At 38.6% G+C, this 19,488-nt stretch overlaps 2 protein-coding genes across 5 annotated transcripts in view; both read right to left on the bottom strand.

The window, feature by feature from the left end:
* qsox1 (quiescin Q6 sulfhydryl oxidase 1) overlaps positions 1 to 1,089 on the bottom strand; it is a 48,279-nt gene extending 47,190 nt beyond the window's left edge. The window contains exon 1 of the mRNA XM_038288617.1: positions 671 to 1,089. Coding sequence (XP_038144545.1) covers positions 671 to 956 — 286 coding nt within the window. The 5' untranslated portion in view covers positions 957 to 1,089. The remainder of the gene's footprint in view (positions 1 to 670) is intronic.
* Positions 1,090 to 6,336: 5,247 nt separating this feature from the next.
* cep350 (centrosomal protein 350) overlaps positions 6,337 to 19,488 on the bottom strand; it is a 33,728-nt gene continuing 20,576 nt past the window's right edge. The window contains exons 20-38 of one of the 4 annotated variants that reach the window (XM_038288576.1): positions 19,322 to 19,461; positions 18,479 to 18,586; positions 18,175 to 18,395; positions 17,780 to 18,000; positions 17,342 to 17,620; positions 17,092 to 17,241; positions 16,823 to 16,977; positions 15,839 to 15,961; positions 14,087 to 14,343; positions 13,520 to 13,719; positions 13,238 to 13,358; positions 12,589 to 12,749; positions 12,311 to 12,444; positions 11,974 to 12,032; positions 10,035 to 11,857; positions 9,151 to 9,663; positions 7,650 to 7,796; positions 7,402 to 7,524; positions 6,337 to 6,845 (exon numbers count right to left, since the gene is read on the bottom strand). In XM_038288576.1, coding sequence (XP_038144504.1) covers positions 6,678 to 6,845; positions 7,402 to 7,524; positions 7,650 to 7,796; positions 9,151 to 9,663; positions 10,035 to 11,857; positions 11,974 to 12,032; positions 12,311 to 12,444; positions 12,589 to 12,749; positions 13,238 to 13,358; positions 13,520 to 13,719; positions 14,087 to 14,343; positions 15,839 to 15,961; positions 16,823 to 16,977; positions 17,092 to 17,241; positions 17,342 to 17,620; positions 17,780 to 18,000; positions 18,175 to 18,395; positions 18,479 to 18,586; positions 19,322 to 19,461 — 5,103 coding nt within the window. In that variant the 3' untranslated portion in view covers positions 6,337 to 6,677. Of the gene's footprint in view, positions 6,846 to 7,401; positions 7,525 to 7,649; positions 7,797 to 9,150; positions 9,664 to 10,034; positions 11,858 to 11,973; positions 12,033 to 12,310; positions 12,445 to 12,588; positions 12,750 to 13,237; positions 13,359 to 13,519; positions 13,720 to 14,086; positions 14,344 to 15,838; positions 15,962 to 16,822; positions 16,978 to 17,091; positions 17,242 to 17,341; positions 17,624 to 17,779; positions 18,001 to 18,174; positions 18,396 to 18,478; positions 18,587 to 19,321; positions 19,462 to 19,488 lie in introns of all 4 variants that reach the window. The other 3 variants (XM_038288575.1, XM_038288577.1, XM_038288578.1) reach the window with 3 other exon arrangements.

Genomic DNA, 19,488 nt, shown 5'->3' on the forward strand with positions numbered 1-19,488 from the left:
AAACCTAGATTATCAAAAAGAAAGTCCCACTGCTTTCATTTTAAAGCCCTTACATTTACAGCCGTCCCTAACTGACAGTTCATAAGGATCATTTTATATCACAGCTAATTAAAAAGCCAACTAAAATCCCTTGGAGGAGGTCTATATAATCTAGTTCTACAGGGTCTGGATGTTACAACTTTGCAATTTCTTTAAAAAGAGTTTTTGTGGTAAGATTGTAAGCAGGTCGTGCCTTTACTTCCTTTCTCATTTAGTAAAAGTTAAGAGCAAAATTGGCGTCTTTAACCTTAAATCAATATAATTCTATGGTTTTTGTGCCATTTTATGAAACATTAGACATTTAAACATTCCAAGTGTTTTTTGGTGCCCTATGTTAGTGTAGGTGGGTGGGAGGGCAAAATAGCCTCATATATCACTTGTGCCCTGAACAAAATTTTCACCCCTCCCTAACAGGGAAAGTTTTAAACTGCAGATTTCTCTGCTAGTTAGAGTTACAGTGATCTTCATAGTGATCTCCTTATTGCTAAAAGCATGTGTGATGATTGAAATTATGCATTACTTGATAAGTTTAAAGCTTTTATTTTGTGCCAACAAGCGGGGAAACAATGCATTTAAAAATAAAGATATATTGTGGAAATGTAGATGAAACAAGGACCGTTTCCGTACCAACCTTTGATGTCTCTGGCCAGCTTCTTGTAAATGGGAGAGAATGAGATGCAGTGGCCGCACCACGACGCGTAAAACTCCACGACCGTGGCAGCTGAGGAGTTCACCAGAACCGAGCCCACATTCTGCTGAGACAGCAGCACGATCTGGTCTGAAGCTGTGTACAGTCCGGCTTCAGCAGCGGGAGGAAAAGCGAGACACACAGAGAAGAATAAGGCTGCAATCATTCTCAGGTTCATCTCCTGTAGTTTAATAAACCGAGACGTGGCACGGCCGCTGCGCCGCGCCATCTTCCCGATCCGAGCTGCAGCAGTCTGAACCACTGTCACAAACTTCACTCAACTTGTTCTACCCACTTGGTTTGTTTTTTTAAGGTCAGCTCCATGAGTGGGCCCTCCCACTGCCGAGCAAAGGGCCAAATCCACAGTGAGAAAAAAACTCCTCTCTTCCACCTGATGACTAAAAAGTTAATCTGAGGTGTAGGCGCTGCAGCTCACGCCCACAGGAAGGAACTTTAATGACTGATGATGCAGCACATTTATTAGATTATTTGACATAGATTGCGTTCATCTGGGAAACACTTGTTTCAGATATCCACTCAATGTGACCCATGATGATATAATAAAGGAATGACCAGAAGTCCCTCAAGAAACTTATAGACTTAGACAACTTTTATTGTCATTTTGTATACAGAGTGTTTTAGACAGTGAATGAGAGGCAGCTTAGCAGCAAAATGAGCTTTCATTTCATAAAGGGCTGCAGTGACCAAAAAACATGGTGCCAAAACGCATTGATATGGAAGTTCAGAACATTAAATATACAGGTGCTGGTCATAAAATTAGAATATCATGAAAAAGTAGATTGATTTCAGTAATTCCATTTAAAAAGTGAAACTTGTATATTATATTCATACATTACATACAAACTCATATATTTCAGATGTTTATTTTGTTTAATTTTGATGATTACAAATGAAAATCTCAAATTCATCATATCAGAAAATTAGAATATTACTGAAGACCAATAAAAACAAAGGATTTATAGAAATGTTGGCCAACTGAAAAGTATGAACATGAAAAGTATGAGCATGTACAGCACTCAGTATTTAGTTGGGCCTCCTTTGGCCTGTATTACTGCAGCAATGCGGCGTGGCATGGAGTCGATCAGTCTGTGGCACTGCTCAGGTGTTATGATAGCCCAGGTTGCTCTAATAGTGGCTTTTAGCTCTTCTGAATTGTTGGGTCTGGTGTATTGCATCTTCTTCTTCACAATACCCCATAGATTTTCTATGGGGTTAAGGTCAGGAGAGTTTGCTGGCCAATTAAGAACAGGGATACCATGGTCCTTCAACCAGGTACTGGTAGCTTTGGCACTGTGTGCAGGTGCCAAGTCCTGTTGGAAAATGAAATCTGCATCTCCAAAAAGTTGGTCAGCTGCAGGAAGCATGAAGTGCTCTAAAACTTCCTGGTATGTGGCTGCGTTGACCCTGGACCTCAGAAAACACAATGGACCAACACCAGCAGATGACATGGCACCCCAAACCATCACTGACTGTGGAAACTTTACACTGGACTTCAAGCAACGTGGATGAAGTGCCTCTCTTCTTTTCCTCCAGACTCTGGGACCTTGATTTCCAAAGGAAATGCAAAATTTACTTTCATCAGAGAACATGACTTTGGACCACTCACCAGCAGTCCAGTCCTGTTTCTCTTTAGCCCAGGCAAGACGCTTCTGACGCTGTCTGTGGTTCAAGAGTGGCTTGACACAAGGAATGCGACAGCAGAAACCCATGTCTTTCATACGTCTGTGTGTGGTGGTTCTTGAAGCACTCACTCCAGCTGCAGTCCACTCTTTGTGAATCTCCCCCACATTTTTGAATGGGTTTTGTTTCACAATCCTCTCCAGGGTGCGGTTATCTCTCTTGCTTGTACACTTTTTTCGACCACATCTTTTCCTTCCCTTCGCCTCTCTATTAATGTGCTTGGACACTGAGCTCTGTGAACAGCCAGCCTCTTTAGCGATGACCTTTTGTGTCTTGCCCTCCTTGTGCAAGGTGTCGATGGTCGTCTTTTGGACAACTGTCAAGTCAGCAGTCTTCCCCATGATTGTGTAGCCTATAGAACTAGACTGAAAGACCATTTAAAGGCTTTTGCAGGTGGTTTGAGTTAATTAGCTGATTAGAGTGTTGCACCAGGGGCCATCAATTTTGAACCTTTTCACAATATTCTAATTTTCTGATATGATGAATTTGAGATTTTCATTTGTTGTCATTTGTAATCATCAAAATTAAACAAAATAAACATCTGAAATATATGAGTTTGTATGTAATGTATGAATATAATATACAAGTTTCACTTTTTAAATGGAATTACTGAAATCAATCTACTTTTTCATGATATTCTAATTTTATGACCAGCACCTGTATATGGTGCACTTATGCAGTGTTTTGGTTTAGTGTTATCAGTGTGATGCAGAGTCTGTGACATGATTTAGAGTTTTTTCAACAGTTCAGCAGTCTGATTGCAGTGGGGAAGAAGCTGTTGCAGAACCTGCTGGCCCTGCATTGGATGCTTCAGAGATCTTTCCAGAGGGCAGCAGGGAGAACAGTCCATGGTGGGGGTGTGAGGGGTCATTGATGATGTTAAGGGCTAGGGACACACAGCACTGGGATGAAATGACTTTTATGGAGGGTAAACAACTTGTCCAAATCCTGTTTTTTTTTTTTTTTTAAATAAGCTTCCATCTTTCTGTTTTTATTTTTAAGTTGACAATGTTGCCAAGTCTGATAACAAACGTCAACAAAAATCATATATACGTATATATATTAGCAGTTTGAGCATTAGACTATGCTCTAGATAAAAAAAAAATAAAAATCTAAATGAGAAAAACACCCAAAGCTCTTCAGATATAGAGTCGAGCGGATTTTTTTGTTGTCTTATTTGTCTGGATTGATGGTTTTCTAGCTGTCAAAATGAATGATTTTACTAAATGTACTGTTGAAATTGCAGTTGATAAGTTCAGTTGCAGAACTTAATTTAAAATAGTTTATTTATGCAATTCTGCAGTGGATATTTCCTCAGGTTTTGGTGTTAACACAAATTACCTTAAAGTGTCCATCTTTTATTCGTTTTTCCCTACACAACTGTAATTTAAATGAAACTCTTATTTTGAAGAGTCTTGTTTTTACAGTAAGAAAGGAACTGTTAAAAGAAATCCTCTTACATTTATCATCTTTTACTAACTAATCTGTCATTTCAATTTAACAGTGGAGAGCTCCACCAGAGTCATGCCTTAAAAAAATGACTTGGTACAATCCAAAACATCATCACCACCATGATGACATGTTATCCTGGGTTTCACAAAAAAACAGCAGACAAACCACAACATCCGAGTTCAGTTACCAAAGTAAACATAATGAAAGTCCTGTGCTCGGCTGTCTGCCCCCAAACAACTTGAAGTAATTACCTTTGCACACATTCCACCCAGTAAAAAAATAAAAAAACTGAAGGGAAAACTTCAAGTACAAAGTACAAACAGTGAATGCTTTATTTAGTTTCAAATTTTATTTAGTTAACAAATCTATACTATGTACATATTTTCAAAAATCAACAGTATTTATTTTACAACAACTGTTTAGGTTACAGTAACAGTGGGTCAAACTGGATCAACAGAATATTTACACCCATCAGTCTCGCAGGACATTATAAATATTCACAACCATTTCTAAACATATGGCAAGGAGCTCTATGCTAAGCTACTGAGATAAATATGTTGCATCAATTTCAACTTTTTTTATTTGTTTACAGTAATCCAAATACTTTCTAAGGTCAACGCTACGCTACATTTCTGTGAAGAAAACCGACCAAAGGTCAGTGGACAGCCTGATGCTATCAGGGGCTTAAAAGCTTCTTAGTCTCTACATTAAAAATAATGAAGATGACCAGATACTGCATAGATTCAGACGGGAACTTAACTTCATCCCATATACAATCAATTTCAAGGGACAATTCCAGGGTTTTCCATAACATCTTGCAAAAACTACTCATTTAATCATTAACATACAAAGTTCTACAGCATAGAGATTACCGGTTTCAAAGAGTTGTGGTCTTTTTCCTCATCATACACCAGTTGAACCACCTCCGCCTCCTTAATTTAAGGTCACTTTTGCTATAGAGTCAATAAGGGTTTTAAAGAGCTCTTAAACACGTCACAAAAAGTTGGTACATAGTTTTGTTTGACCAAAGCAGCAGAAAACCAATGAGCCCTTGGATGTAGTCCTATGTGCTAAGAGGCATCAGGGCAAAGACTCACAGTGTGAATCATGTTGGCTGGAGTCACTCATGGTTGGACTGTCCACTGCTTTCATCCACAGTGAAGGTTACTTTAGATTTCCTTAGATGTTCGCCTCATGCTGAGGTGCATGAGGAGGGATGTGAAAATGTTCTTCACTAAATCTTGACATAAGAGAGTGATAAGGCAGAACATTGAGGACAAGAAAACAGGAAAAGCAGCCATTCTGAGGTCCATTTGCAAAAAGTATGGTAAAATACAGATGATAAAACAGACATTTAAAAAAAAACAGGTCCAAAGGATGCTGAAACATCAACAGAATCAGGAGGCACTTTAATGGAAAAAGGAGATTTTTTTTTCTTTTTTTTTTTTCTGAGTAATCCCACCGGGTGCTTTATAAGGCTTGTTTAAAGATCATTTTGCAGGAAAGCACATGATGCTACAAAAACAAGTTTTTTGCCGGTAAAGACTTATAAAAATGAAATAGCGCTTTTTTTTGTGTGTTTAGGGAAAACGAATTAAGTGTAGGCAGGAAGGTTAAAAAATCCAGCATTTCAGTATTCTTCCATAATTGCTGCCTGTTTTGTGTCCCACTTGCATATCAATTTAATCAGCTTGCACAAAACCTACTTAACCAAGCACAAATCTCTGGAGGTATTTTCATTCCAGGTCGAAATCCACACCAAATATTTACATCCAGTAGGAAGGTGGGATGCAGTGATTGCATTAAAGGGACAGCAGTTAGATAGTTTTAGTTAATTATTAACATTACAGCTTCAAGGACTAGAACAGTTTCTCTATGCTCTTTTCTTGGTTCCTTTTATCTAATATATTGCTATATTCACATTTAAAATTGTGCTTTAATAATAACTTTAGATTTTCTTTACATGTTAAAAATGTCATTTCTACAGGTTGAAAAAAAATCATTTACATCTTAGATTTGATTTTATTTTTATCCCCAATCAAGCTTTTCCATAAAATAAATAAGGGGGCAAAATATTAAACAGATGAAGATTGTTTTTTTTTAAATGTGCCGATAAAATGCAGGCTGATCAGAAACAAACAAGGGTTTTTACATCCATGTTGTGTTGCGAGGGCTGCGCTGGTTCAACTTAACACTAAAACCATTTTACAGCCAGTGTTTAGTATTTTTAGGGATGACATAAGTTTGTTTTTGCCAAAGTTAAGGCATGCCATAATTATGTCTACAATATAAATGTTGCTTATAAAAAAAACTCACAATCTTCAGACTAATTACTTCAGCTGGACATAACAAGCCAAAGCTTGTTCTTAGTAAACATACGGCACTAAACCTATTTCCTGTTGCAGTGCTTGAACCTATTACTAATCTTTTTAAAAAAAAATCCACATATATCCAATCCCACAATGGAACAAACAGTTAAGCAGCATTCATGGATATTCTCATATCCACCTCATTTAGTCTTCTTAAAATAACCAGTTCTTGCTAGGAGGTGTAAACTGAGGTCAGAAGATGCTATTTTTTGGGAAGGCCTGACTGCTTAGAAGCAAAAAGAAAATAAGTAAATCAAAGCTACAGCTGGAGTCTGTTTGTCTGTAAGAAAAACACTAAACTGAAGGCCTCTGGGGGGTTTTCTATTGTGAAATGCTCGGCTGAAGTCTTAAGAGTTGTTAAATGGTTTATATTTCTCAGTTGCAAGAAAGTACTAAGAGCAACAGACCATAATTCAAAATCCAGGCGGTCAAGAGAGAGCTCCTCTTTTGGCTCTCTTGTCAGAAATAAGTGTGAATGTGTTAGCAGTGTCCTTCAGCAAAGTCTGGAAGATGCTGTCTGCGAGCTGGAGCTTGACACACAGTTCGTCCTCGTCGTAGTTAACCCACTGGGCCTCCTCCTCATGGAGTTCCTGGGCCTAATAAACAAAAACAGACTTCACTTCAATGACTAGGAGAGAAAACTAAAATAAAACATTCACACCTTGATGTAAAATTTACTTTCTCTTCAATTTCCTGTTTTTGTTTTTTTTTTTGGGGGGGGGGGGGGGGGGGGGGGGATAAAATAAATAAATCACTTTTTCCTCTAGAGTCTAATTTAAATGAATGATTTTCATATTTTTATAAAAGGCTTTGGTCTTATGCATAAATTGTTAAATGCTAATAAAACTTAACTACTGCATTTACTTGCATAACAGAGGCACAGCTTATTTAAAAAAAAATTAGGTTTCATTGTTTATGTAAATTAATAAAAAAATCTCCTAAATATATAAACACACAATATTTGCTCAAATGGTAAAAACAGGCCATTTTTTCTAGAGACACCTTCAAAAAAACTTAACACCAAATAACAAAGACTGGTTTAAATTCCATCCATAATATTAAATGTACTATTAAGACATCATGTGCGATATTTTATGCTGCAAATGCCTAAAAATTTAAAAGACATAGAAAAATAAAATGTTTAGGTCTTACCAGAATGTGATCAACCCTGTCCCTCTTCTTCCTGCCAAATTTGAGCATCTTCTGCCAGTCAGTCTTTTGACTCTGATCTTGCTTCAGACCATACAGCTTAAGTACTTCTTCTGTGACAAATTCCTGTCAAACCACATAAGACAATATCACGAGTTAGTTGCTTAATATACTATGTAAATAAATATGCAACATTGTATTAAAGGAAATCAGCGAACAAGAAGAAAAAAAAAAAGGCTGCAGAACTCAACCTGAATTTTGTTGATGTCTCCAGCGGTCTTGACTCTGTGAATGAAGGAGGACTTTACTTGACGTGGTTTGACCCACTGAGGTTGATCAGTATTCGGATCTTCAGCAAATATTTCCTTAAGTAACTCCCATGTAAGGTCAAACACGGCCTAAGGAAAAGATATAACCAAAAAACACAAGCTGTGACATGCAAGTAAGGAACCTCAAAATAGATCAAGAGATTTTTTTTTTTACATTAGGACAATGGCATGCATGTAACCAAGGCAATTTAAATGACCTGCAACAAAGTTCTTAAACTAAACCGACTCCTGTTGATGGTGTTTGGTATATGACTTTATATGATCCAAATAATGTTTGCATCATAGATTTTTAAAAGTTGTGCCCCCATTTCCAAGCAGATTTGTTCTATAAAGACCCTCTACTAAGTTTTTTGTTTTTCTACCCAATGTTTTTATCACAGGTGATTCCAGTAATTCGTATAATGAAAAGAGACCCTACTGCTCTATTATCGCTACTCTGATGGCTGAATTTAAATGATAAGAAAACCTACTCAGCTGCATGATAAGTTCATAGCCCAATGACAAAGCTAATTGTTAACATTATAATAGTTCTGTCAAGTACTGAAGAGGCATATTAGGGCAGATATTGAAAAAGTCAGGCTAGGATAACATGTCTGCTACTATTGAGTAAAAACGACTGCAGCCTCTTCAAACTTTACAGCCTTATGCTGAACAAGTAACAATTATTCAATTTATTAACAACATTTATTGGCCCCTAGTGCATTAAGATGTAAAAATAATACTAGTCAACATAAGTTTAAAATATGCAAAAGAAACATTAATAAAAAATCTGTTATTTACGTTTGAATAAAAACTATAAGCTATTACATACTTTGCACACCTCTGAATAATCTATGGAAAACTCATCACCAGTATTACAAAATCTAAGAGCTTCTAATAGTTGCTGACCAGCTTTTTTTGTGTTTTTTCTGCTGGAGTTTTTGGAAGGCCCTCTTTCCATCTACCTACCTACTCCTTAGCATCCCACACAATCTCACCATCAGATCCAAGTCAGGACTTTGCTGAGCAGCTTTAAAAAATGATCATTTACAGTAAAAGAAAAAAAAAAAGTATATTAAATACGTTACTTTCAGCCTAAATCTTCCAGGTTTAGGAATAATTTGGAGATTTCTTTAAAATTAGCTAATTAACAGGCTGGGACTCTGTGTCTGACCCTACATTTTCCCCTTTTCATAAATTATTGATTTCATATTGAAACCAAATCCCTTGTATTGGTGATTAATCCCAATAAAAGTTAACTTTTTCACTGTATATCAATAGGTGGGTGTTCTCAATGTTTCTAATTAAATCCTACAAAAAATATCCTCGACTTATAACTCCTAAGCATTTTCGATTCACTACTTATTTTTAGAAGAAAATCTGTGTGGTGATTTCTGTCAGTTCAGTTTTTCTTTTTTTTTTGTGTGCAATTTCTTAGTTTTACCTTTTTGTAACTGATGATGGAGAGGGCATCTTGGTCCTGGCTGCTGGACTCTTTCCCTAAATACTCCAGGGATGGTGTAGGCTTTGAAAGTTGTTCAAGTATGAGCGCCCCATCCTTCCCCAGGCCAAAAGCCTCCCAGATCTCCTGTGTGGCAGAATGGACCATTTTCTCCACCTCTGTGGCCGAGTGGGGCACAATCATGGCGGGCTGTTCAGGTAGTTTGGGAGGCAAGGGGAGGGGTAGCTCTGGTCTTGGTGGAGTTTTTACCTGCGAGTCCCCACCTAATGATGAAACCATGGCCCCCATGTGTGGGCCCAATGACCTGCCAAGTTCACCTCCGAGCTCTTCTTTCTGTTTGAGTCTCTGCTGCTGTCTGCGGGAGCTGAGACCAAAGTCCTCATCGAACCAGTCCTGATCATCCCCAATATCATCCAGCAATTCTCGGCTCAGCTCCAGTTCAGCTAAACGCTTAGCGAGCTCCTCTTGGCCACTGGGACCAAAGACTGGACTCTCCTGGTTTAAGAAATATGCACTGTTTTAGTCTCAAATTGAGGGTCATAAGGTAATTTATGACAAAATGTAACATATCAGAAGAGATCCAATCATATCCATGCATTTTACACATTTAAACTTAAAAAAATGATTGTACATTCTGCAACCAAAGATAAAAACTTTCAGTATTTACCAGCGCATCAATAGTCTGTCAACACATGGGTGGACTTTGACTGTACACATTAAAAGCCTCGCATGTCAAGTAAACAACTTCTATTAGCCAGAGCTAGATCATATCCCAGCGGTTGAGAAGCCAAGTAGCATTTCCTATAATCTACATCAACAAAGTTTGAGGTGTTTGAAATACTTTAAGAAAAATCAGAAACACTCACTGATCTGTTGCAGAGTTCAGGAGAAGACAACTCCCCCTTTTCAGCAGGTAGAAAGAACGGTAGATTATCTTTTTGCCCCACTGAAGAGATCCACTTTTCTTCATCATTTCCAACAAACAAACATCCATTTAACTGGTTGGCCTTTTTTATCTTTTCTTCTTTGGCCCTTTTTATTTCAGAGCACTGCTTAAAACAATCTTTGATCAAGTTGTTGAGAAGCTTATCAGTAAATGTGTCCAGCCGATCCCCGTCCTTCTCTCCTCTCTTATCATTCTTGATGTCTGCTGGCCGATCTGTGGGAATCAAATCCTGCTTAATGTCAGTATTATTTCTCTCAGCGATGGCTGCTTTCTTCTCATTCTCCTTAGTTCTTTCTTGATCTGGAATAAGGGATGCGTGTGATGCTTCATTTAAGTCTAAAATCACATCCTTAAGGTTCACATGACAAATCTGATGCTCAAGTTTTTTCTGATGCTGTGAATTGAGGGTCAGTTTGGAATCAAGGGGGATCTGGTCCTTCTCATCCAAATCTTTTACATCTCTAGACTTGTTGTCCTTGTTAAGTGTTTGATTGTTTTTGATTTCTGGATCTTTTGGTTTTTGAGGACTGCCTTTAACCTTTTTCTGCTGTTCCCCACCTTTATCAGACAAGTCATCAAAGAAAGAGTCCTCATCTTCTGTAGTATCTGCATAGAGCTCAAACTTGTCTGGGAGGTGTGAGACTTTGTCTGGAGGAGCAAAGATACCATGGGACTCCTCACATTCAAAGTAAACAACCCCATCATAAGTACCGTTGTTACTTCCTTCAGATTTGTCCAACTCCACACCTGCCCAGAAGCCATTGGCGAAGCTGGTTGGACCTTTAAATCTCAGGGTGCCCGGTTGAACGCCTCCAACTAGGACCCGGTCTCCAAGCTGAAAACCTGGCATTTCATCTAGAACCAAAGGAGAAGCGACCCCTTGGCTGGAAAACTCAGTTTTATTCTCACATTTTAAATCTTCTCCATTATGTTGGAAATCCACAAGTTTTTCTGAATGAAGGTCTTGCTCACCAGCACTAGCAGGCCGACTTATCTCTTCGGGTATTTCTTCTTCTACTTCATCTTGGGTGTCAAAAGTGGGGGTTGCCCTGGATGACTCTTTACTTGAATGCTTAACTTCCATTTGGGGCAAAGAGACTTGAGACTCGTGCTTAGAAATATGATCCTCTGAAGGTGAAAAATGAGCAGATTCAAAGTCCTCCTGGTAACCATCGGTGCCAAGAGACACGTCAACATCTTTACAGAGAGGCTGTTTTTTTAAAGAGCCTGCTGAGTCAGGTGAGAGAGGGGGGTCTTTGGCTGAAGAGCTGCAGCTTACATGTGATGAAGCTTCCAGATTACCGGCAGCAGAATACTGAGCACCAGGTATAAAGGTATTTGACTTCACAGCATCCTCCGCTTCAGATATTTCTCTGTCAGTCCTCTGTTCTTCCTGATCCAAGCCATCAGACCTTTCACGTTCCCCGCCTATGATAGGGGGGTCTTGTTTAGATGCAGTTATTTTCTCCTGGGAGTCAGGTTTGAGAAGGTTAGACTGTTCATCCTCAGACCTGGAGTGTACTTCCACATCTAACTGTTCCTCAATATCAGATTTGTTGTCAGACAAAACCTTCTCATCCTCAGACTCTGGCTTGGATAGAGATCTTAAAAGAGACCCTGATGAATGACCGCCAGACGGTCTGCTGTATTCAGTCACAGTGGGAGTTTTGGGGACCTTGTTGGGTAAATCTTCAGGCAATGCTTTGGAAGCTGATTGGCTATGATAAGACTGTGGAAAGGTATCTGCCAAAAACATAAAGGAGAAGAGAATTAATAAAATGTATTGTATTAATAATACATCTGAGATATATTTTGCATGTGATAAATGTGTTCACACAAATATTATATAAACCACTCACTAGGATTTTGTGAAGCATCAATAACTGTGCCTGCAGAGTCAGAGCTTTTGATGTCAGATCTGAAAAGGAGATTGTCTTAAAATGATTACAATGCTAAAAAACGTTGTACACAGAGTCCTCTTCAAAAGTATTCATATTTCATTCTAGTGTGATTTTACAAGTTAGACAGACAAAGTGGTATAAAACTGTGAATTAGAAAAAGATTTATAAAAAAAAAAGGTAATAATCACAGCCTGCTTTTACTATCAGGCTTTTAAATAAAATGTATTCTTAAAATTTTTTTTGCAAGGTCCTGTGTATTGGAGGGTTTAGCATTGTCTGAATCTCCTCTGCATACCTGTGCAGAGAAGGTTTGATAGATGACTGCTCCAAAACGTAGCTGGAATCATTTATATTTGCTGTAGTATCAGGTGTTGAGTCTGGCTCCTTATTAAGCTCTGCTTTGGTTTTCTCAATGAAATCGTTGTAGTTCTAGAAATAAAAACAAAGCGCAAACAGTGTAGGTTCAGCTATAAGGAATCTTGCAAAAGAAAGTGCAGAGATAAATGGACACATCATGACATCATCAACAATTTTGCATGGCCAAATGCACAAATGAAATACAATCATTTTTACCTCAAGTTTCTTCAATAGTTGTGCCTCCTGAGCCTTCAGCCGCTCCTTGTGTTGCTTTTTCTGCTCTTTTTTCAGCTGGTAGGCCATGATCTTACGTTTTCTCAGCTCTTCCCTTAGTGCCTTGATACGACTCTCAATGTCACTCTGGTCTGAAATGTTTTCTGCAGGAAAATTTTGGGGGAAAAAAGAATCACAGCTAGAATGTGAACACAGCTTAGTCCCATGTTTTGTAGGGGATAATCCACATTTCGCCCACAGAAACTAGAACAAGTTACTGTACATTTTCTCTCTGGTAGAGAGTAAAGCTCATTTTCATAAACACAATGAACAAAGAGCATTAAGCAAGTAGCTTAAGAGTCTATGCTTGTAGCCTGTCAGTAAATTAAACATTTTACTAACAAACAGCAAAACTTTACTTTTACATTAACCAGAATTCTGCGTTTGTCATCTCTATATGAGAGCTAAGCAGTTTAGGCATCACTTAATTTCTAAAATTTAATTCGGGCAGCACCACAGCTTACTGAACACATAGAGCCCGCAATACAGCTGCATTATGTCCATGCTGGGCTTTATCTCTTCAATATTTGTCAAACAAAAAGTCTGAATGGTTCTGAACTGCTAAAATGTGCGTTTCTAAAGATTAACTCACCAGACAGCACAGCTGTCAGGTGATCAGGAACCTGGGAGGTGGAGCGAAGTTGCATCTTGCTCTTACTGCCACAATCTGATGGAGAGGTAGCAGGGCTTTGGCTGTCTTTGATTGAAGAGGACTTTGTAGAACAGGAAGTAAAAGAAGAAATGGAAAGAGAATCATGCGTCACAGATAAACTGATCAGTGCAAAATGAGCATTAATAATGTGTTTGTGCAATCAATAAAATTTTTTTTGGATATGTTTTGAACCCTTTTAAACTAGCAAAAAACCTTTATTACCTTTAGAGCCGGTAATTGAGACTCAGCAGAAAAGTCTTGAGTGTAAGTAGCGGGGCTGCTATAAACCGGGGCTTGTGGTGTTTCACCCACTGAAGCCAGTTGCACTGAGGTTGGACTCTCTTGGTGCAGAGAAACCGGTCCCTCTGTGTGTATACTGGACTCCGTAACAATTGAGGAGCAGTTGTCTTCACTCACAAGCTCTGAAAGATAAAGTAAAAATTTAAATTTCAGTGATAAAAAATATATATATATGAAATTAACACTGATTAAATGTGTCCTAAATTGACACACTAAACTGATACAAGCTGCAGAATACATTGTTTCATAAACAAAGATAAGCATGCCCTAAATTTGATCAACTGGTTCCATCATAATTGTTTTGCCACATACAAGGAAGACTTAAACAGGTGATATCCCAAAAAGGATGCACAAATTGATACATTTAGCAGAATGCATTTTAGTTTAGTAATATTACATGAACATAACAGGTTGACTTTAAAAATACAAGAGTGAAACCCTCCAACAAGAACAAGGAATTATGAAGCTAATTTGAAACCACAACCTCACCCTTTTCACTGTCATATCTAAGTTCTAAGCTTTGTCGGTGAGAAGCCTGCGATCCAGTTTCAGAGATATCATTTCCATCGCTCTCAGACGTTTTACGGTCCTTGTCCAGAGGTCTTCTCAGGTCCCAGGCAGCCAAGGCCTCTCTCTCCATCCTTCGGACTTCAGCCTCCTCCTGATCCAGTTGCTGTTTCCACTGGAGCAGCTCCTCGGCATGGTGGCGCCTTTGCATCAGTTGCTGTTCTCGCCTCGTCAGGAACCTAGAGAAATGGACAGTTGGCAAAAGAACAATAGGATGAGAGGGAAGTGAATGAACAGAATAGAAAGAGGATTGTGATATAAAAAGAAAACGGGGAATAAAGATGGGAGTGGATTTAAAAAGGAAAGGATATAAACATGGTAAAAAAATTTATTTAAAAAACAATGAGAAGAAACAGAACAGAGATAAAGCATAAACAACATTAAAACAGGACCTTTAAGAAAAGACCAAAAACGTCCCAGTTATTACTGCAAACTCACCTCAAACCTTTGCACAACAGAGAAAAAAAATAACACACGCATTCAACACATGCTTGAAATATTACTCCAGAAAGGAATGCACATGTACCCTTTAAATAAAAAGGTGATGAAATGTTACTCAGTTTGAAATAGGAGTAAAAAGTATAGAGCTTAAATTCATACATCACACTGCTAGCTTAGGGTTGGTCATGGGGCTCAATCACACACAAACATGTGCACAGACAATAATCCATTAGGAAAGCCAGTACATGTCATTACTGATATATTACTCACTGATGGTGGTCTTTTATATAAAAAATATAAAGTAAATGTTTGTTTTAAAATAGAATCTAAAATAGATATCAGTTAATTTTTTTTCTCTAAACCATTTTATTCTCTTTAAACTCTCTATGCTAAACATATTTAAAAAAAAAAAAGAAAAAAACAAGAGAGACAGAGAGGAGTCAGGTATAGATGTGTTTGCCGTGTCATGCCTCTCAGTTGTGGGTGCTGTTACAATGCAGTTATTTAGCCGCGATCTAATTAGGAAGCTTTTCTCTTGACCTAATATATACTGATGACAACCCAGAAACTAAGCTCCATTACAGCCAAGAACCATCTGTACCTATTATCCCATAATATGCAACAGTTGGATAGCAAAGGAGCAAGATTAGATTCACTTAGCTCATTACAGGGATGGAGCACAGGACCTTAGATCTATTTGTTATAGAATGCTTAACTTCTGAGATAGTGTCTTCTTATTTCAAAATCTGTCTGTCATCGATGACTGGGCTGAATTTGAACACCCTACAGGGATGTAGTAATTAAATAGAAACTCAGCAAATTTTGTTTCTAATAATTCATATCAAGAGTGGAAGAAATCAAAGGGAAAAGAAATTAGAAAAATATTGTTTCATACTCATCAAAAATACCTAATAACACTTTAGTAAGAGGAATCCTTTCACAGCACCAATATTCAAAAGCAGAGAGTTATCTTATTCTATGTTAGTAGTTTTCTCTGGGCATTTTTGCAGCATTCATTTCAATATTTCTCCCGGAGACCATTTAATACCCCACAAAAGACAGGGGGGACAAAAACCCCAAAACACACACATCCAATCAAGCATAACCCACCAGCCCACGCTCCACAGAGTCCCAGTGTCAGTGGATGAACACAAGCCTGTTCCATGGGGTGGGGGTGGGAGAGGAAGTGAGGCCAAGCAGGGATAGGTAGAGAAAGAGAGCACTATACAGTACCTGACCAACTGGTTGTAGATAAAGAGCTGGAATTTAGGGTGGAGGTTGGGAAGACAGACACTGAGAGAGGCCCAGTGGTGGGCCGTGAACACAGAGAAGAAGCAGTGGACAGGGGAACAGTGTCTACAACACACAGGCACGGAACAGACATTTAAAAGAGCCACATCAGGGTGCAGACAAACAACAGACACGCACACAGGTTGGAAAAAGACAATGAGACAAAAGAGGGAAAGAACACGTAGAGAGAGAGGGAGAGAGCAATATGAGAAAATGTGGTTCTATTGCACAGCAGGGCTTGTGAAAAATGTTTGGGCTTTTTTAAAGCTGCATGTTGCTTAAAACTAGGGAGGGGCAATAAATATATACTTGAATATTATTGGGAGAAATATTATCATGATAAGAGTTGTAAGCTTTTGTGATAACAACACAATAACCTCTTAATGATGAAACCCGAAAAACTAAAAGTATGGTTTGAATTGGTAATTATCACCTTTTCCACAGCTCATTATATAATTAAATGCATTCATCTCTCCTTACCACCTAATCATTCCCAATCTAATAATACATTTGAGCAATTCATTGTGGAAATATCAGGTTTTGGTCATTGATAGTTAATAAGATCAGAACAATCAGTCTTTTGCAAAGATAACCACAACTACTGTAGGGGCAAAAAAAAAAAAAACCCCACAAGAACGAACAACTGGAAACCTCTCAGGATAAAAGATTCCTAAGGTGTATAATGTTCATAAAATTATATCGCTAAATGCAGGGTAATAATGGGTTCAACATATTCCTCTACACATCAGCTGTGAAGTGCAAAAATAGCACAGCGTGCTGGCCAAACAAAAAATGTTAAGCTTGTGAATAAATAAAAAATATGGATAGAAAAAAAAAATAGGCGGGGAACCTGTATAATATGCAAATTAATTATAATAGTTTGCAGAAAGGTCAATACATGAATAGGAATTAAATCAGTATCTTTACTTTTCATCCATGTGAGACTGCATTTTCTTAAGCTTCTGCATGATGCTGCTGGTCTCACTTCCAGAGATGGATAGCGAAGGTGAGGGACTGCGCATTTCATCGGGAAGCCTCGGGGAGGACAGTTCAGTGCCTGAAGGTTCTGACATTGGAATTTCCTAGAAATGTTACAAGAGACACACACAGGGAATTCCTTTATTGCTTTAGGCTCTGCTTCTATAGAAAAATAATCTGTTCTTCCTTCCTTCTGCGGAGGGTAAGTAAGCACTTACAGGGGGAGCCTCTCCCTCTGCACATTTGAGACGCTCTTTCAGTCTGAGTGTTGAGTTTCTCATCCGTTCAATCTCTTCCTGCTGTTTCAGTAGCAACTGCCTTTCTTTTCTAGCTGCTTTGTTGGCTTCCTGGAGTCTCTTGATCTCTGCCTGATAAAACAGAACATTGCCTAATGAGACAAAACACTGGATCTTGATGAAAATTATACAACCTTGCAATTAGTCAAAACAGCAATTTGTCCCAACATACCTGCTCCTGCTGGAGCTTAAGCAGAAGTCCCCTCTGCTTCTTCCTGATTGGTGGCATTTTATCATCCTCACCCTTGTCTCTCAGCTTCTTCTTCTGGTGCTCAAGCCAGGCTAGCTCTGTCCTTGTCTTTTCTTTGAGAGCTTTCTGGCGTAGATGCAACAGAGAACTCTGATGTTGTAGTCTTACCTCCTCATCCTTCATGTATTGTCGTACCATTTCCATTGTGAACTTAGAAAAACTGTCCTGCCCACTAGAGAACGCTATGTGCACATCCTTAGACTTCAGAGGAGCCGAGGGTAAAAAGAAAATGGGATAAGGTAACAAAGACAAAAAAATAAATAAAATAAAGTGATTAAAATAAAAAACAGTAAATATTTACTACCATTTTCCATAACCACAGAAGCACAAAGGTTTAGGAAGTCTGGACTGTCTCCTCACCTTAAAGGAACCACATGATCCCATATCTGGGACCAATGTTTCATCGAGACTGGCTCCAAAATCTTCTGCTTCCCTCTGATGGTGCAACTTTTTCTGCATGGTTCCTCTACGATGAGCTTCAGATGGCAGCAAAGAACGGAAAGAGCATTCCTCTATGTCATCTTCCGTCATGGACTGATCGAACTTCAGAGAATACTCAGTGGCCACAGATGTAGTTTCTCCTGATGGAACAGAGACAACATTGGTAATGCACATGCCATGTACAATTATGAGGAACAATGTGCTTCCACTGGTAATATAATAGTGGTAGGGATCCATTAGCTTCTGACTACTAAGTGGGTGCAGTGGGGTATCTGACATATAGAACCTACCAGAATTTGAAAGCTATTAAGTACCTTTCTCATCCTCTAGAGAGAGAATCCTTTCACTGTAGACTGAGTCATTTGCTGCTGCTGGAATATCCTCCTCAATAGAGCTGCAGGCTGCTTCCTCTTTTACCCTCTCCTCAGCTCTCCCATTCCTCCGTTTTCTCTCCACAGGCTCTCTTTTCACTTTTTCTCCGTGGTCAGATGAAGCACGTGATGGGCTGGTTTGGTTACTTCCACATGGAGATGCACTGAGGATTGAGAATTACGTATGAATTATCAGTGCCTTTTGTTGCGATGCGAGGCAAATGTGTATAAAGAAGCTATTGGCTACCTGACATTTGATCTTCTAAAAGATAGCGAGTCAGGCTGACTGAGGCTGTTTTGAGAAGATGAGGGCTCACCAGACCTGACCCTTCGTTTTGAAACTTCACTTTTATAACTGTAAGGGATCAACCACAAACCAAGATATATTAAACAAAATATTTAGTGCACCAAAGATATAACTATGTAATATCTAAGGTGCTTCTTTGATGGTTTTTGGAATCATGCAATTTAATCTTGACCAGATCAGAAAGCAGAGTCGTAGTTTAATACACAACTCTGTGTCAGACAGGGTGGCTCCTCGGCAATTACAAGGTGTCACTCAAGATTTGCAGGACAGATCTGGACTTTCCTAAATTGGTCGATCTCTTTCAATATGTAAATGCATCATCCTAAAGGTAAAAAAGTGAGAACCCTGCTCTAAACTTTGTGCTGATATATAGCATTGCGTGAACAACTACCATCATTTTCTCAACCCTGTCCAGCCTGACCAGCTTCTAATAACAGTTTACTCAAACTGACGAACAGTTCAACTTACATTTAACAACACAATGCAAGCAACTACCCACTGTCACTACAAACATGCTCAGTGTGAAGGCTTTGAATTTCAATGTCTTAATGGAAACAATCATCCACTGCTGGCTCATCGATTTGGACTGCATTCATTAGACTTGGAATAATTCTATATTATTCAATAGAATTGGCGCTTCCTTAAAAAAAAAGTGTCTCGGATTAAAATGTATGTAAATCCACTCAACTGAATTAAAACTTGCCTAAACATTCTGGAAATACATAAAGGCATATATTTGAATGTAATAGATGACAGAAAGTTTAAGAAATGGCCATACTTTACCTGTAAGAGTCACCCCTGCTTTCATGTGACTTGGTGTGGGAACTATTTTGTTCTTCTTGATGGTCCAATACAGCCGACTCAGTGGCAATGGCTGGAATAATCAAATGTCCTGTAATCTGGGACTGTGCAAGTTCTGCCATCTGACAAGTCACAAACATGATACAAAT

This window comes from Cyprinodon tularosa, unplaced genomic scaffold (genome assembly GCF_016077235.1).
Source record: "Cyprinodon tularosa strain WSP-4 unplaced genomic scaffold, ASM1607723v1 ctg259, whole genome shotgun sequence".
Lineage (NCBI taxonomy): Eukaryota > Metazoa > Chordata > Actinopteri > Cyprinodontiformes > Cyprinodontidae > Cyprinodon > Cyprinodon tularosa.